The sequence below is a fragment of the Cylas formicarius genome, unplaced genomic scaffold, assembly GCF_029955315.1.
Source record: "Cylas formicarius isolate icCylForm1 unplaced genomic scaffold, icCylForm1.1 PGA_scaffold_10__41_contigs__length_53128322, whole genome shotgun sequence".
NCBI classification, from domain to species: Eukaryota; Metazoa; Arthropoda; class Insecta; order Coleoptera; family Brentidae; genus Cylas; species Cylas formicarius.
In genome coordinates this window covers 52239492-52256737 of record NW_026844214.1, presented here as the reverse complement: position 1 = coordinate 52256737, position 17246 = coordinate 52239492, and the positions used below count along the sequence as shown (strand labels likewise).

The window sequence follows — 17246 nt, the reverse complement described above, 5'->3', positions numbered from 1 at the left end:
AAAAAAATTATGAATTGACCAAAAACCAGACTATATAAACAGCAACATCTCTCTTCCCGCATTCGCTAATTTATAGCAAATAACCAATCTCATTTTTCTATGTTCATAGGGCAAACAACAAACGAACATAATAGTTTGTCTATGCACATAACCTCAATTTTGTCTGAAAAGCGAATATGTTTGTGCTCCGCATTTCCACAGACAACACTGTTTTCAGTTTTTGTGCGTGTTGAAGGTACAGTTCAGTAGGGAACCTTCAAAAAATGTTTAATCGTAAGAGTCTAATAAATATTTATCTGCATTCTTATGACGTGCCTTTATCTACCACGAATATAATCTATAGTCTTAAAAAAGAATCGAAGATAGATAGAAAAATTGTTGCAAGTGGGATAGTCAAGAGGATAGTGAGAGAAGATGTTGGTACTTCGCCAGTTTTCAAAAAGCAACACGCCTATTTAATTAGGCGTATAATATACGACGCTTATAAAGTGAATTTTAATCCTGCATGAAAAAGTACTGACACTGACACTTTTTTGAACAAAATGGATTTTCGGTGCTAATGGAATATCAAAGAATTGCGCAATGGAGGGAGGATTATTTAAATACAAGTGAAAAATTTCCAAAACAAAATAGGCCAATATTAGATGAAACGTGGTTCGACACTCATGACACAGTAAAAAAAAGATGGTGTGATAAAAGTAACAAGTGTGTGCCTTCACATGAAAAATGCGTAATAATTCTTCACGCTGGGTTCGAAAATGGTGGAAGATGCCTTATTTTCATCTGGTAAGAACGTGAAAGCTTGAGGACTGGTTTGAAAATAAACTGTTGCCAAATACTGCTATTGTTTTGGATAATACCTCGTTTCATTAGGAAAAATCCAAATACCTATTCAAATAGAGAAGAAATTAAAGAATCTCCGTGCGGAAATAATTCATATTTTGACGAGAGCTACACGAAAAAACAACAACTGGAATTATTAAAAATAAAACATTTTAATGAAGACTACAAAATCGATTCAATAGCACAACTAAACGGACATGAAATATTAATGTTAATAATGATACTATGTGGAAATGTAATGAAATAGAAGGTAGTACTGATTTTTTTATGTCCATGTTTCAAGAATTGCTCGGCGAAAAAGATTGAAAATATACTTATATCTCTCTTGCTAGCGTAGGTAGATAAAGTCCTAGGACGGTCCTGGAATGGTTGCGGGTAAGGGTCTGCAGTTTTGGAGTAATAAACAGTGGACGAAGTTAATCACGGGGTCGGTTGTAAAAGCACTATAATTCTGGTTCGAGTATATTCTAGTAATACAGGGCTGGCAGCGGTACATTTGTTATCAAGGAAAAAAATGGATTTGATCGGAATATATTTGACGATTATTTTGCACCAGCTTTAACCACAGATAGAGAAATGCCAAATTTGAATTGTGAAATGTTAAACGATACTGACAGTGAGGCCGAGGACAGTCAACCGTTGATTAAGTTTGCATCAAAGCAAAACAATCCGGATGAAAATCCAACACCGAATCCTGGTAATTGTATGAACCGATCGAAAACAGATGCAGTAAAAAGAACCTTATTTGTTGATGATGGGAATTCGGCAAACAACGAAATGGATCTGATGGATCGACCCGGTCCAAGCGGAATGAAAACGTTGAAAGAAAAAGTGGAAAGTGTTAACCGTCAAAAATCTACAATAAGTGATCAGTGCAACGAAAAAAGAGTTTCGGTGGAAGAAATAAAACCACTTCCAAGAGCTTCTAGAAACGAGACCATTACTAAAAAGAAAAAGATTGCAGTAAGAATTATAACGCCCACACCGGTAAAAAAGAGCTTCAAGAAAAAGAAAATCTTGCCATTGAAAAAGAAAAAAGAATAAACGAGAGCTGAAAAACCAAAGGAAACTTAACGAACAGAAAAATGAAACTCGGAAAAAACATGACGAAAGAAAGAGTGAATGTGAAGTTATATTGTGTCCGGGATGGAGATGGAGGAGTGGATTCAATGCTCGTCCTGCCAGCTGTGGTGGCATGAGGCGTGCAGTCATTTTGATGGAATAAATTACTTTGTGACTTCTGTCAATTCGTCATCTTATCCTCATCCATTTAAACTACATTTTAAATATTTTGAACTTACTGGATGTTTATTTTTGATAAGGATAATTCCTAAGATTTTGTTATGAGAAAGTTTTGCGAGAATTTATAATAAATAACCAATAATATATACGTTTCTTCTTAACCTCGTCATCTTACCCGGTTTTCCCCTACGTACACCCCAATGGCGGGACAAGTGCGAGCATAATTAACTTGTTCTTTTAGTTTTTCAATAATAAGACTGAGAATCCGAAAGTTTATGTTTTTATTTTTCATATGCTTATTTGTAATGTGCCAATGTAATAAATACTTGGTTCTGTACTTCCTAAATATAATAGTTTTTTTTTCTGCGTCCACTTACCCCAAGAATTTGTCTTTTTTGTCTATTTCTTTTATTTTTATTTTTAAAAAATGTTACTTTGGTTTACCACCTGGTATATAAAAAGTGACGATGAAAATTAAAAAAAAATAAAGGTCATTTCAATAGAAACAACTTTTGTATTTAATTTTTTTTTGTAACCCCCGGACCACCCTGTAAACCACCGTAGGTCTAATTGTTTGAAATTTATGTTTGCGTTTGTTTTTAAGCGTCTTGTGTTAGAAAAACGTATAAAATATTGATTTTTGGAATACATTTTTTTCTTCGTGCTGAAACAGTTAAATCGTACAGCTTGTACCGTACAACCCATGAAAATGGAACAGCTAAAGATTGCTAAAAAATATACGCCCGATTTCCCCCCTACTCTGATTTGTATATTTTCGAAATTAAAGCTAAAGCACCACCTGGAATGAACCGCACGAAATTATCACCCGCCAATGGACCCACTGCGAAGAGACCGTCGTAACCGAGCACCTGGTGCGTCAGGGGGTCGATCCTGACGGGGTTCGTTTTGGAATCAATCGATTGATCGTCCCGCACGCCCAAACTGTAGCTGGGCGGCAAAAAGGATAGGTCAGGTCTGGATCCTATGAGGACCGCTGCAAGTGATACGTTCATTTTTATCCTTTCGCCGGTTTTCGAGCTCAGGGTCACTGTCCTGGCGTTTTGATCGACGTCGGTCACGTCGTATTCCGGATACGACTTGTAGAGGGGGTACGAAGCGCCGCCATCTTTCATCATTTGGTTGACCTGCGAGAAATCAAATCGTAGCCGGCGATAAAAACAAGATTGCTTTCGAAAAATCGCAGCTGGGAAATAATGATATTTTTTCAAATATCTCGCGCGCCCTGTATAATTGACGAAACCTGAAACTCTCTCTCGAGACAGTTTACGATACCGTTCAAATCAAATTAACGGATTTTTAGCAGTATTTCATTTATCCCCAATAATTTACCAACAAAAACGGAAATTTTTAGGATGTTCTTGATAAACGATACACCCTGTATATGATTTAAACAATGTTCTAAATAGAGGTTATAGCCCTGGACCTCCCACGTTTCCTGGCATTTCATTTTTTTCAATGGAGTAAGTGGTTTTCAAGAAAATACTTGTTTTCTGAAACCGTGCGAGGTAATAGTAAATGACGTCATCGCATTTAGATTGGGGGCGAGAATTGGCCATATGTTTTACGAATTTTGATTTGCGGTTAATAATTTATTCCAAAAAAGTACCTCTTTCACGGTTTTTTAGATTTTTGTTCATAATTGAAAAACCCTGTGTATAAAAAACGCCTAAAATAAAAAAGTCAGAGCCCCGAATCTTCGCCGTTTTCTGGCTCTAACATTTTGCCAATCTGGAAGACAAAATAATTAGAGAAAATTAAAAACATATATATTTGGTGACATTACGCTCAATTTCTACTATTTAGATGTGCGTACGGACTTTTATTGCCAAATTTGAAGTCGATGCCTATATATTTGAGACACTTATGACGTTTTTGAATATAGCACAGAATATTCCGAACACCCTGTATAATATGTGAAAACCTTAAATACAAAAATATTAGCTGTCCATACGCGCTATATAGCCATGTGAAAGAAACTGACAACAAAATCACAGCCTTCTAGTTATGGTCAATTGTCATTATAAAGGGAGTCCGATTTTCAGTTTTTTTCAAATTACCGCCGCACCCTGTATATTTTTAAAAAATCATCAAGGATGAAGGTTTTCGGTACAGGTCTGAAGCGTCGTTTGGTTCAAAAATTTGTTCGATCGTATATACCGTTTTCGAGAAAATAATTTCCTTCTGGAAGTCAAAATATACCAAAAAATTTTTTCAAAAATTAAAAAAAATACTTTGCGAGATTTGAGTAAGTTCATTATTAACAGATTAAATGCGGATGTGGACTTCTACCCTTCTGTCAAATCTGAAGTCGATAGCTGCAAAGTTAAGACACCTGTTAATTTTTGAATATAGAACTTAATATCTTGAACACCCTGTACAACAGGTGAAAACCTTAAATATAAAGGTTTTAGCTAACCAAAACTAACATCCGAAGTTCAGTTATAGCCAATTTTCAATAACAGGGGGACCCAATTTTCAGTTTTTTTTTTGAGTTTGCGGCGCACCCGGTACATTTTACGGCTCCGAAACTTCTGCGTCTTCTCGTTTAAGAATTTTTTCGGTCGCGAAGACACTTGTATCTGTCAAAATGGAGGATACGTTCAACTTATCTAGTTCCTATGTTTTATTTTTTTTTTCAAAAAGTTTTTTATTAATTTATTAGCACATAATTTTTTTGAGAATTATTAATAGTAGGTAGTATTTATTAAAAATAAAAATCGTTTAAGTAAAAAGTCTTGTAATATATTTTTTTAAAGGACACTAGTCCGCATATAATATAAAATAAATACATTTTTGAGTCGGTCCTATTGATTGAAAAAAATCAAGAAATTAAATTTTTTTAGAAATGATTGGAAATCGTAAAGTTTTTTCCAAATTTTTTCGCCTCTCACTTAAATTAACCAAAAAAGACGTCATCGCGGACGGGTAACACATCGACTAAGAGCAACGGGAACAATTGATATGTTATCAGAGTTTATCCGTGACGTAAAACAAAAAAAAATGTTGGTGTGTGTGTGCCCGTGTTAAATCGGCCATCGACAATTACCTTGTGGTATTCCGGGTACATATTCTCAGGCAGCTGCTTGCTGAATTCGGCCGTTTTGTTCCTGAAAACGTGCACGACTGGCACGCCGCGCGCCCTGGTGGCGATTACCGCGTCCGCGGCGCTCAGCCCCGCCCCCGCGATCAACACCGGGTCGGTCACCTTTCCGAGCTTTAACATTTCGTCGAGCTTCAGTTCGAGGGCGCGCAGATCGTGCACCAACCAATCGGGATCGTCGTTGAGAACCTCCAACCGATTCGGCATGTCGTACGTGCCGCAAGCGAGCACCAGATACTTGCAGGCGTACGTCACTGCGTTATAATACGACCAAAAATATAGTACATTTATTGCTTTGACGTTTTAAGTATTTTGCAGTACCATCACAGGACCGTGGTAAAAACCATCCCAACAGATGGTTATTCTGCATTAAGTAGGTCTTGCCTGAGATGGATCGTAACGAATAATTGTAGAAATTTCAAATTTTTATTTGAAATGTAAATGGACCGTTTTAAATTTGATTAAGCATTGATCCTGCGGGGTATTTTCGCAAAAGTAGAAGAGTTTATTTTAACACCGGGTGATATATATCGTTCTTAACCCATTTTGTCCCAGGGGTGCCACCTATTCTATGATTTTTTTTGTCACATCCAGGACATATTTTTGCACATCCGTTTAGAAATTTTATTATTATCACTGCTAAAGGACATAAAACCGTAGAAATCGCTAATCTATGTGTAAAGGAATGATGTAAAAAATCACATTTTCCAGAAAATCCAAAAGAGTAAAAAAAAATATTTTCGATTTGTATTGCCATTTTTGTTAAGTATATAGTATGTAGATGACATCGCAGAAAACATACATTGGAGATACTATATTGACTATGCTTTATTTTTTGAAAATATTTACAGTTCGTAAAATATGGCATTTTCATAAAATATTATGCGTTTTTTTTGTAGCAAATCAGGTTCTATTTGGGAAACAATCTACTTTTAATTGTTTTCTATCGAATTTGAACTTTCTTTTGTATATTTATGTATAAATTATATGTTACAGCTTATGTGCCCCAAAAATTTTTTTAAATTTTTTTTTGACACATGTAATGTATTCTTAAGTGCAATAAAATAAATAATTTCAAAGAAAAAAGTATTTATTTTTTTTTATGCCTGCGATAATATGGGTTAAGGGTTCAACCTAAATGGCAATATGTTCGAATATATTTGATTTGAATGTGATTCTTCCAGCAAGTACGTATTTATGTAGTTTCGACCCTGCGAGGCTTTTTTTGGCCGGAAATATTTGACTTATCATTCAGCCCAAATTAGAAAAATTCCGAATACTTCTTCGAAAATGATTTATGTTTTACGAGAAAACAATTTCTGGAATGATTAAAAATAAAACATTTTAATAAAGACCACAAAATCGGTTGAAAACGCATATAAGAAGAAAATGATTAATAAAAGAAGAAAATAATCTTCGAGAACGATTAGCGGGGGAGTTGATCATTGAACTAGGTGACAGTGGCGATAGTGACGATTTTTTACTATATTATTATTATATTTAATATTTTGTTTATTAATAATTTATTAATACGCAGAAATGTAATGAAATAGAACGTCATAAATTGTACTAATTCTTTTATGACAACGCAATGACGCTTGTCGAAAAGGAATGAAAACATACTTATATCCCGCTTGCTAGCCTAGGTACATAAATTCCTAGGACGGTCCTGGAATAGTTACGGATAAAGTTCTGCGGTTTTGGAGTAATAAACAGTAGGCAAAGTTAATGATGGGGTCGGTTGTAATAGCACTATGTTTCTGGTCGAAGTATACCTGTATCTACGTCGTCCGTCCTCACTAACCAATTAGAGCTACGCGTATCACAACTCGAAGGGGAACTTAGTCTACTGTAGAAAGGCACGGGTTTTTTGTGGAAATCCGAGGTCCGCCGGGGTTGCTGGTCGTTCGTCTCACGGCAACAACAACAACAGCAACAACAAAGCTCTTTCTTCCTCTCGTGTTTCGACACGAATCCGGGCCCCGTCTTCAGTCTGCGGTTACAGTTGCCGGAGTGCGGGCCGTTGTTCGATCTGCAATTGCAAATCGTACTGGGTTAATCATTATATTTTGACACCCACCTCCAGGATAAATAAAAACTAAAAGTTCAAATTTTCTGGAAAATATATATTTTCATATGACAATTGCTTCGACAACACCGTGTCTGTATCAAATGTAATGCTTTTTCAGTATATACAGTAAAGAGTTTGTAAATATAACATTTGTTAAAGACACGGTGTTGTCGAAACAACTGTCATGTAACTTTTAGTTCTTATTTATTTTGTTAAATGGATTTTCACCAAGTAAAAGCCACGTCACGTCAACCCACCTACAGGGTTAATTTTGAAAGTTTAAATGCAAAATTTTGAAGATTTTTGCTATATTATATTATGCAAATGTCAGAAAAAAACAAAGGACGATCGCAAGCTGTCAAAAAGTGTATTGACATTTCGTTTAGCCGTTTTGGAGATATTTCAGTTTAAAAATAATAATCTTTCCAGTTCTGAACAATAGCTACATTGTTTAAAAATGGTCAAGTCTGCCTTGATAGCAACCGTAACATCTATGTTTGCTATTGTTTTAACAATGTTCTAAGATATTTACAATAAATTATTTAACAATAAAAATATCTATAATTAATGTTAAACATTTTCCATATAACCTTCATTATTTTCTATACATCGGATAATATTTCCTTTCAAGTTCCTATTAATACGAAGTGATAAAATCGCGGTTCTCTCTGTTTAGAACTTGTCAACGATATTAAGTCTCTCTCTTATCACTTGTAAACTTTCAGGCCTATTATAATGAATTTTATTATTTAAGCATTAACCGCCGCAGCTCCCTAGAATCCAGTGGTGTAGTTTGTTTTTTACTTGGTCTAACTGTTTAGTAGTTATGAATCAAACATATAATTTTTAAAATATATATTATTTTTTACATTAATTGGAAATCATTTAAGGTTTTCAGAAATATATATTATTATAACATTTTTACAAAACTTCTGGATTCTTCCTGCGTCGGTTATTGCTGACGTTTCGCCAATCATCGTGATGGCTTGTTCAGAGCTTGACTGAAACTGGTTCGCATTTTACTCTGTACCTGTTTATTGTTTGAAGGGAGCGGAGCTAAATGAAGGGCGTAAACACAGTCTCGGATGACTGATTCCCATATTGATGTTAGTAAAGACACATAATGACTGGAACGTATTTTTCTTATAACGGTTAAATTTTTGAACAAACGTCGGGAACAACTATGGGTTCTCCACTATCCATCTTCCATCTAAGACCAAAGTTATGGAAACCCTACGTCGATGATACTTTTGCTATTTCGGCTCATTGTCCAGAATCCCTGGTAGATTTTCTTAGACATTTAAACTCTATACACCCTAAGATCCGTTTTACTATTCAATTTGAAACTAATAATAACCTCCCCTTCTTAGATACTCTTATCAATACAAAACCAGACCTAACATTGGGTCATTGTGTTTACAGAAAACCTACGCACACAGACCGGTACCTTAAGGCATTATCACATCACTCTTTGTTTACAGAGTCGTAAAACTATATCAGCCCGAGTCACTCAACCCAGAATTAAAACACCTTGCCTCTGCTCTTCTCTCTAATAACTTCTACTAAGCGTTCCATCCCAAAATACATTCCACCTCAACCTTCCAATAGCAATGAGGCCGAAAGCAATCCTACACTTCCACTGTGGTCCTTCCTTATATTCAAAACATCACTGACCACATATCAAAAGTTCTAAAGAAATATAACGTCAAAACCATATTTAATACTTGTCCAAAAATCTCTCGACATCTTCCGATCCATCAAAGACAAAATTCCATTTGAGATGCCAGGAGTTTACAGCATTCCATGCATATGCGGCAAAGAATACATTGGAGAAACCGGAAAAAAATATCAACTAGACTCAAACACGAACACGAAAGAGCCTTACGACTAAGACAAATAAACTCATCAGCTGTTGCCGAACACAATCACGAATCCGGTCATAAAATTTTATTCGATAAATCTAAGATTCTTGCATGTAATCAATTCTTCTACCAACGAAAAATCCGAGAGTCTATAGAAATCTATAAGCAACCCAACAATGTTAACTTCGACTCAGGTGTTTATGCTCCCCAATTAGCTCCGCCCTCCTCAAACAATATATAAGCAGGTACAGAGTAAAACGCCAGTCAGTTCCAGTCAAGTTCTGAAGAAGCCAACAGGATGATTGGCGAAACGTCAGCAAGTTCGACCCAACAAAAACCGACGCAAGAGGAATCCAGAAGTTTTGTAAAAAGAAAAATGCATCCAGATAAGAAGGAAAAAAATGTGGCCAATTTTCAAAAACTGTTTTCGTTCTGTCGAAAGAAGTCAATTTTTAATTCATTTGGATGAGTCCACTTTACCAACCAATGAAACATTGTCGTTGTTCTGACGGAAGGTTTATTAAATCTGAAAATATATCAACAACTTTTATATGCTAGAAATTTAGAAACAGACACAAAAGGAAAATTTTATTCGATATAACTAAAATTCTTGCCTGTAATCAGTATATATACTATTTACGCGGATAATAACGAAAAACGGCCCCAGGACGGAACCCTGAGGCATTCCTACCTATCACTTTGACCACGTATCTTGTCGCCAAACTTTTATATAATATGATAATTTTTTTAACAATTTATTATCTACCTTTTGTTCGATCTGTAATCCCTAGGGAAGAGGCAGTGGATCGCGTCAGCTATAAAACACGATTTTCCATGGTTCTCGCGTGGCGGCTCGACGTAGGTCTTCGCCGAGTCAGCTTTATCGAACTTCCTCGACCACGGGTCGGGTCCTTCGTCGGCTACGCGGGCCGTCACCGACGTCACCAGCACGTTGCTTTTGAAATTTTTACCCAAACCCATTTTCCGGACGTAATGCTCATAGTAGGCGGCCACGTCACGCGCGTAGGCGCGCTTTTCATTCGCGCAACTGGAAGGGAAGGGGATGCCCGGCAGCGCCATCCAACTGCCCAGAGATAAAGTTAAGACGTCCGGGTCCATTCTGTGCCAGGAGCCGCCCGGTGGTCCTTTGCCAAGGACGACGTGGTCGATCTGAATGTAAAAAAATCGATATGAGGTGCTGTTTCGAACGATGAGAAGGAATATAAATAAATAAATTAACCGTCTTTACTTTAACAGACAACTTAATTTCGTATACTAAGTTAATAAATAAAAAATAAAATAATTTATTATACATTTGAAGTTGTGTCACGTACAATGTATTCAGGGTGTTTTCTAATCGAATTTTAAAAAGAAAACTTTTAATATCTGCCATTTTAGATATTTTAATGAAAAAAAAATTGCTGCCAGATCACCATTTGTGAATACAGAAAAGCGGCTAGATGGTAAATTACATATTTTACGCCAAAACGATGGTAAGAAAAAAGACTGTGCGGTACGTTCTAACCGTAAAGTACAAGGCGGCAGGCGGAAATTTATGTGTATTTGCAATTACACATTGGTGCTTCGAACGGTAAAGTCTGTTCATAGATAAAAGAAACAAATTAAGGAAAGACTCGGGCAAGCTGTAAGAATGAAATATGGCCGAACAGGTCCGTACTTTGCTTAGAATTTAATTATTTGGGATTTTGTTAAGAAAGATATGGTCTGTACCTGTGTTTAATATTCTTTGGTTTGGTATACTACTTAGGTTAAGTTTATTAGTAATCATTTCGTGTGTAATACAGCGTGTGTTGAATCGTGTGCGAATTATGCAAAATATGTGCGAGTCTAGTGTATCTCAGAAGATGCTCCCGTCCAAATGTAGAAAACACTATTCTATTGAGACTAAGCAAATTATAAACAATGTTTATTTGACTCTCATTGAACGTGGTGCCAGCAAGCAAGCATCTTTAGAAGAAACGGCCACATTGACGAAAATTCCAACATCAACTGTATGGAAAATTGTGAATAATCCCATTTCAGCGAGGAAAAAAAGATGCGATGCTGACATTTTCTCGATTGTAGAATGTAGAAAGTGATCAAGATATAATACGGCATAAATTTACCAGTTATACGAGGAACGAAGCGTGCCTACACTAGATATTTTAATTAGGAGGCTAGAAGATGAAACCGGTATTAAATGTACCAGAACTACCTTATGGAAGTGTATTCAACACATGGGTTTTAGATTTAAAAAAATTGATAAAAGGAAAGTTTTAATGGAATCTTTTAGAATTCGGAAATGGCGACTGGAATATCTAGAAAAAATAGGATTTACAGAGAACAACAAAGGCCAATTATTTACTTGGATGAAACCTGTTCGACACTTATGATACCCCAGAAAAGGGTTGGGTTGATTCAACTGATAAGTGTAAAACAAACGCGCCTTCAAAAAGAGGTAAAAGAATAACTATTTTTCATGCTGGCTCTAAAGATGGTTGGATTCCAAATGGGCTTTCTCTGTCTGCGAAAAATATTAAAGATATATATAGAAAAAGCAAAACAATCGTGTATTCATATTGCAAATAATATAGGAACAAATAATAATTAAAACAGGCGATGATAGCGATAGTGATACTGTTGTATTATGTGAATAATTTTAAGTAATTTAAGTAGGTAATAAAAAAAATTGTAATTTCATTTTAGATTTAAACATATATAATATTGTTTAGTATCTTTCCTAACAAAACCCCAAATAATTAAATTCCAAGCAAAGTACGGACCTGTTCGGCCTTATTTTATTCTTATAGCTTGCCCGGGTCTTTTCTTAATTCGTATCAGTTAGTCACTTTCTTATATCTATGAATAGACTCTACCCGTGAATAAAAATGATTTAACCCTAGAAAACCAGGCCATAAAAATAGAAATAATGTAAAATAAACATATCGCGTGCGGCAAAGAAAAAAATACCCATTTTTACACGTCTTCGTCTAAATAGAATTTTCCACGGTATAATATTTTAAATTAAAAAAAAAATATATTAAATGTGTCGTGAGCGCTAGCCTAAACATCCTTATTCCAATATGTTTACGTTAGATAAATCTTATGTAGGGGGCAATGCAATAACCGTTGTTATTGCCGATTTTACGACTTGTCTCCTTGATAACTTCAGCGCAATCTAAAAATACATTTTATATAACGTTTCAAATGTAACATTATCAATGTTAGATATGTTACGGTAAATGTACACCGTGTGCCAAATAAAACGACCCCATGGGAGACACGAAAAAAAGTTTCTTGAACTCTCCTGAAGATTTAAAATGTCATAATTTTGCTGATACAGGGAGTACAAAGTGTCCCATGCAAAAATCAACGTTGTTATTTTAGTTGGTGAAAATAAAGGTCACATATTTTGATTGCCTCATAAAAAATTGGGTGGTGACGCTACTGATCCAACGAAAATTTAACCACAGACTAAGAAAATGATGCACTACTCTAAATAGGTGGTACCGTTTTGACGAATTTAATTAACAAAATCTCAAGATTTTCAAATAGAACAACCTATATTTTTATTCAGGTATCAATCCTAGGACAAAAAACAAGGTAAGTTTTTAATTTATATTATATTCAAATTTTACTTACTTTTTCAGATATTCGAGGTTTAAGATAACACCCGTATAAATTCTTGTGGATTTTAAAGCAACCCACATTAGGTCACTTGCAAAGACACGATACTACTTCTTTTAAAGATATGATAGTTCAGATATACGAATAAAACTTATTGCTGACAATACAGGGTGTCTATTAATACGTGAAGATTTTGAGAAAAATCGACTCTATACTACGCACGCATGCACGGTAGCATCTCTTTTTTTTTTGTATAATAGACTGGATTTCAATTAAATAATTAAACACTAATTGAAAACAAAACAAGTCAAACATAACCTTAAAATGCTATGAGTCGGCTGAACTATTAAATAACATTTTGAGGCGTCAGATAAATTAACGAAGCTTAAGAAAATTAAGAAATAGTAATTGTTGAAATTTGACATTTTGAAAAAAGCTTGTTAGTCCAATATTAATATAAACTCGGATTTTTTTTTGTTTAACTTGGAAGATATCCCAAATAGCTATTAGATAATGTAGAGAACTGTTTATTTTTTTAAGAATTTAATAGGATCAGGGTATATTTTGATAGAATATTGAAGAAAATGCCACATCATAACGGAAAATTGTTTGTAATCATGTTGGTTTTTGATCGTCCACGTTTGGAAGCAAGATTTTTTCATAGATTTAAGTTGAGTTTTGTTTTTTTTTGTATTATAATACAATAGTATTCGTAAAATTTAAACGGCATGATGGACTCATTCCATGAAGAAACACTACAGTGGAAAGTGGAAATACACGAAAATATTATATTTTTTATGAATAATTTTTTTTTAGCATGGTTCGAAGTTTGAACCTCGAACGACCACTTATAATCTTCCTTCTTTAAACACTCTTGCTGCCTTTTCTTTAGGAGGTGGAGAAAAGTTTATTGGCCTGACAAATTTCAACCTCCTCCACCACTTTTAATTTTACGACTTTTAACAGATGCTTCGAATTTTTGGCGGATGCGCCAGAATAGCAATTGGCAGCAATTTTTAATTAATAAAATAGCGATATTGTCACTTTTCCACAGTTTTACTCCGAACAAAAATTCAATATTTTGAAAACTATAAATATTCGGAATAGAGGTACACCTTTTCTTGTAACTAAAATAAACTTCTCCGATTTTTAAATTTTAATTTAATTGTTACTTTTTCATGGACTTAATTAATAATAAATTAATTAATTAATCTAAACGACTAACTCAATTTACTAAACAGACCTTTTTCTAAAAAGAAAAAGTCATTTAATTGTAATTTTAAAACATTCCGCCGTATAGGTAGGTCTATTGACAAAAAAATTGAATTCTCAAAAACCCTGAAACATGGGTATAGGAAATTATATATGAATATAGAATTTTAAAGTAAAAAAATATTTAAGATAAGGATCCCATTTCCGATATAATCGGCATTTTAAAAAATCTAAAAACTAATTTTCTTTTATTAATGGATGATAAAATGGAAATGTCGTCTGCTTGAAATATTTATGAATTTTTGTTCCTTTCATAAATCAAGAAATTAAGATTAATTTTTATTTTAAGGGAAATCAGTGGCGTACCATCAATATCTAAAGTGGAATTGCAGATGATGACATTCAACTAGTCTAATGTTCATACTTTTTGCATATTCGCATTGCATTTGAAAATTTTACGCATTTTCCGCTCTTTGATTATAAACATCCTTTCCGATTTTTTCCAATAACGCGGAAGGGGTAATATCCATAAAAATACTTACATACCTGTACTCCGGTCTTCCTAAACTCGACCAGCGATTTGAATTTAAGCCCGATATCGGCGTAAGGGTGTAACAACGCGTCTAGCAATAAAGATATGGGGTTCTGCGATCGTCCTTCTAGGCCGCGAGCTAGTTCCCACAGATCTTCGGTGACGAGGCATTTGCCCACGTAATTTTTCAGCCTGGCCGACAGCATCTCGTCGGGATGCTCATCGGATATCAAGTAAGGCAACCAACCGCTCAACATGAGAGAGACCACTATGCCGCTGGGTCCATTGCCTAAAATAAATTTACCATGGTGTACTAGCTTCAGAATTATAATGGAGTTTTCAATAGGAAAGGGTGAAGGAATCTGTCATTTAACTATATGGAGGTTTTATTTATTTATTTATTTATTTATTTTATAGGCACATGAAAAATAACAATACACATATGTATTCTATAATATTTAATTATTTTATATACATATTTTAACATGCACTTAGGAACATTTTATATATCGGTCATTTTTTTAAAATTTTTTTAGTATGCCAATACGCATCTCGCAGTTTGGCTTGTATTTTCACCATTTCTTCGAGAGAGGCATCTTCCCCATGATACATAAAAACTTAAAAAATATTTCTAAGGAGAGTTCCGCAGGGCAGCATTTTGGGCCTTTATTGTTCTCTATTCACACCTCCGACATCTCTAGGCATTTAAATAAATACTATTCTCATCAGTATGCAGATGGTATGCAAATATACTTATCATTCTCGGTCAAAGATGTAGCTTTATCTCACGATGCCATAAATGAGGAACTTGAAGTGATTTCTAGAATCTCCAAAGCCCATGGTCTGAAATTAAATGATTCCAAGACCCGGGTTGTTTTTTTTGGCAATAAAAAAGAGGATATTATCCAGTATAAAGATTTGAAGCTTTCTTTGAATGGTACTCCGCTTGAATTTGTCGACAAATGTAAAAACTTAGGAGTCTTTCTTGATAGTAAGCTGCTTTTTGATAATCACTTATCTTATCTACTGCAGAAGTCCTACGGGAAACTGAAAGTACTTTACATGTATAAAGACTACTTATCTACCGAGATTAGACTTAAATTGTGTGACTCTCTTATACTCTCTCTATTGGGATATGCGGCCGACTCTAAGACGTAAAAACCAATACAAAAATTGCAAAATGCCTGCTTGAGATAAAGCTATGGTTTGCGTAAATTTGATCATATAACGCTGGCAGTCAATGATTCTCAGTGGTTAAATCTGTCTGAAAGATATTTTGTGCATCTGTCTACGTTAGTGCATAAAATTACTAGATACAAAAAGCCCCGGTACCAGAGCTCTTTCACATATAATGCTATTAAAACTTATAATTCACTTCCACTGGATATTATTACTTACACACAATAACGCGTTCTACCACAAACCGAAACTCTGTTAGTGCAGTGCCGAAGGTTCCAGTCAAGAGTTTGGTATTATTACTTGTTCATCCACTTCTACATTTAAAAAGAAATTAAAAAAAACTAGTGGGATTAAGGAGAGGCTGAACCGCTTGATTTTTTTTATATTTATTTTTTTTTTGTTTATTGTTTTCCTTTTAGTCGTGTTTGAATAGTGCACTTGCTTTTTTCCAGTGTCCATTTTTTTTCTTTTTTTTTATCCCCCTTTGATTTGTTTAAAATTGTCAAATTGTGAATCTTGGATGGATTTGACTATTTGTTAGTTTTTTTTCTTGTTAATTTTCAATATATTACTACATTGTATCGGTGGTTAGGTGCAGTAGCGCTGGCTGTTCAAATCTACTGTAGTATATTCTTTTTGTTCTACTTTAATAAAGGTTATTTATTATTATTATTATTATTATTACTAGAGTATATAAAGGACAGGTATTTCTCGGGGATCAATCCACTCAGTTTTGAAAGAATATAAATTAAATTCCGTAAAACTCAAAAACTGCAGTTTTGTTTGGATTTTTTAAATAGACATAATGAGAATAATATTTTTTTGAAAAACATTTTATGCACTGATGAAAGTTCGTTCACTACAAGAAAGGGTTGTGATAGGCAAAATACGCGATATTGGTCTTTAAATAATCCTAGACATATACACGAAATAAAAACCCAGGTGTACCAATCGATTAATGGCATGGGGTGGTGTGATAGATGGACATATTTTAGGTCCGCTATTTATACATCAAACGTTAACAGGAGATCATTATTTGCAACTTTTAGAGCACCAAATATAACAATAGAAAAGTTAAAGAATCTTTTCGTTCAATGTGTCTTGTCATTGTTAGTGTTTTTTTTCTACTTTAATTTGTAGATAATTATTGTTGTTATTATTGTTAATTATATAAAAAATTCCTATTTTTGCCGATTTGTCAAAAACGAATGGGCTAATCGGAATAAGATATTCTATTAAACATATACAGGGTGTTGCATCTAAAACAAATATGATGTAGGCTTATATGTCAAAAAATTGGTAGTGTTTTATTTTATACGTCATTCATATATTCATATATTCCAATTTTTGCATGACACGTATACTAATTTCTATACAGTGGGCTAGTGCTTTGGAATTAATATTGTCTTGGTTTGGACACTTTTCTTTATTTATTTGAGACGCAAACAGGTCAGATCAACAAGAACGTCTTCTTAAGAGTTACAATAGAAGTACCACTTATAAAACTTGCGCATTCCTGTTGACTCCTTGGGAGTTTAACTGAAACTGGTATTCTGC

The 17246-nt window shown here is 34.4% G+C and overlaps 1 protein-coding gene across 1 annotated transcript in view; it reads right to left on the bottom strand.

Moving 5' to 3' along the window:
- Window positions 1–17246, bottom strand: part of LOC132708415 (oxidative stress-induced growth inhibitor 2-like) — a 56084-nt gene continuing 38838 nt past the window's right edge. The window contains exons 3-7 of the mRNA XM_060680749.1: window positions 14525–14799; window positions 9906–10309; window positions 6982–7238; window positions 5153–5460; window positions 1–3230 (exon numbers count right to left, since the gene is read on the bottom strand). Of these exons, the coding sequence (XP_060536732.1) occupies window positions 2841–3230; window positions 5153–5460; window positions 6982–7238; window positions 9906–10309; window positions 14525–14799 (1634 nt within the window). The 3' untranslated portion in view covers window positions 1–2840. The remainder of the gene's footprint in view (window positions 3231–5152; window positions 5461–6981; window positions 7239–9905; window positions 10310–14524; window positions 14800–17246) is intronic.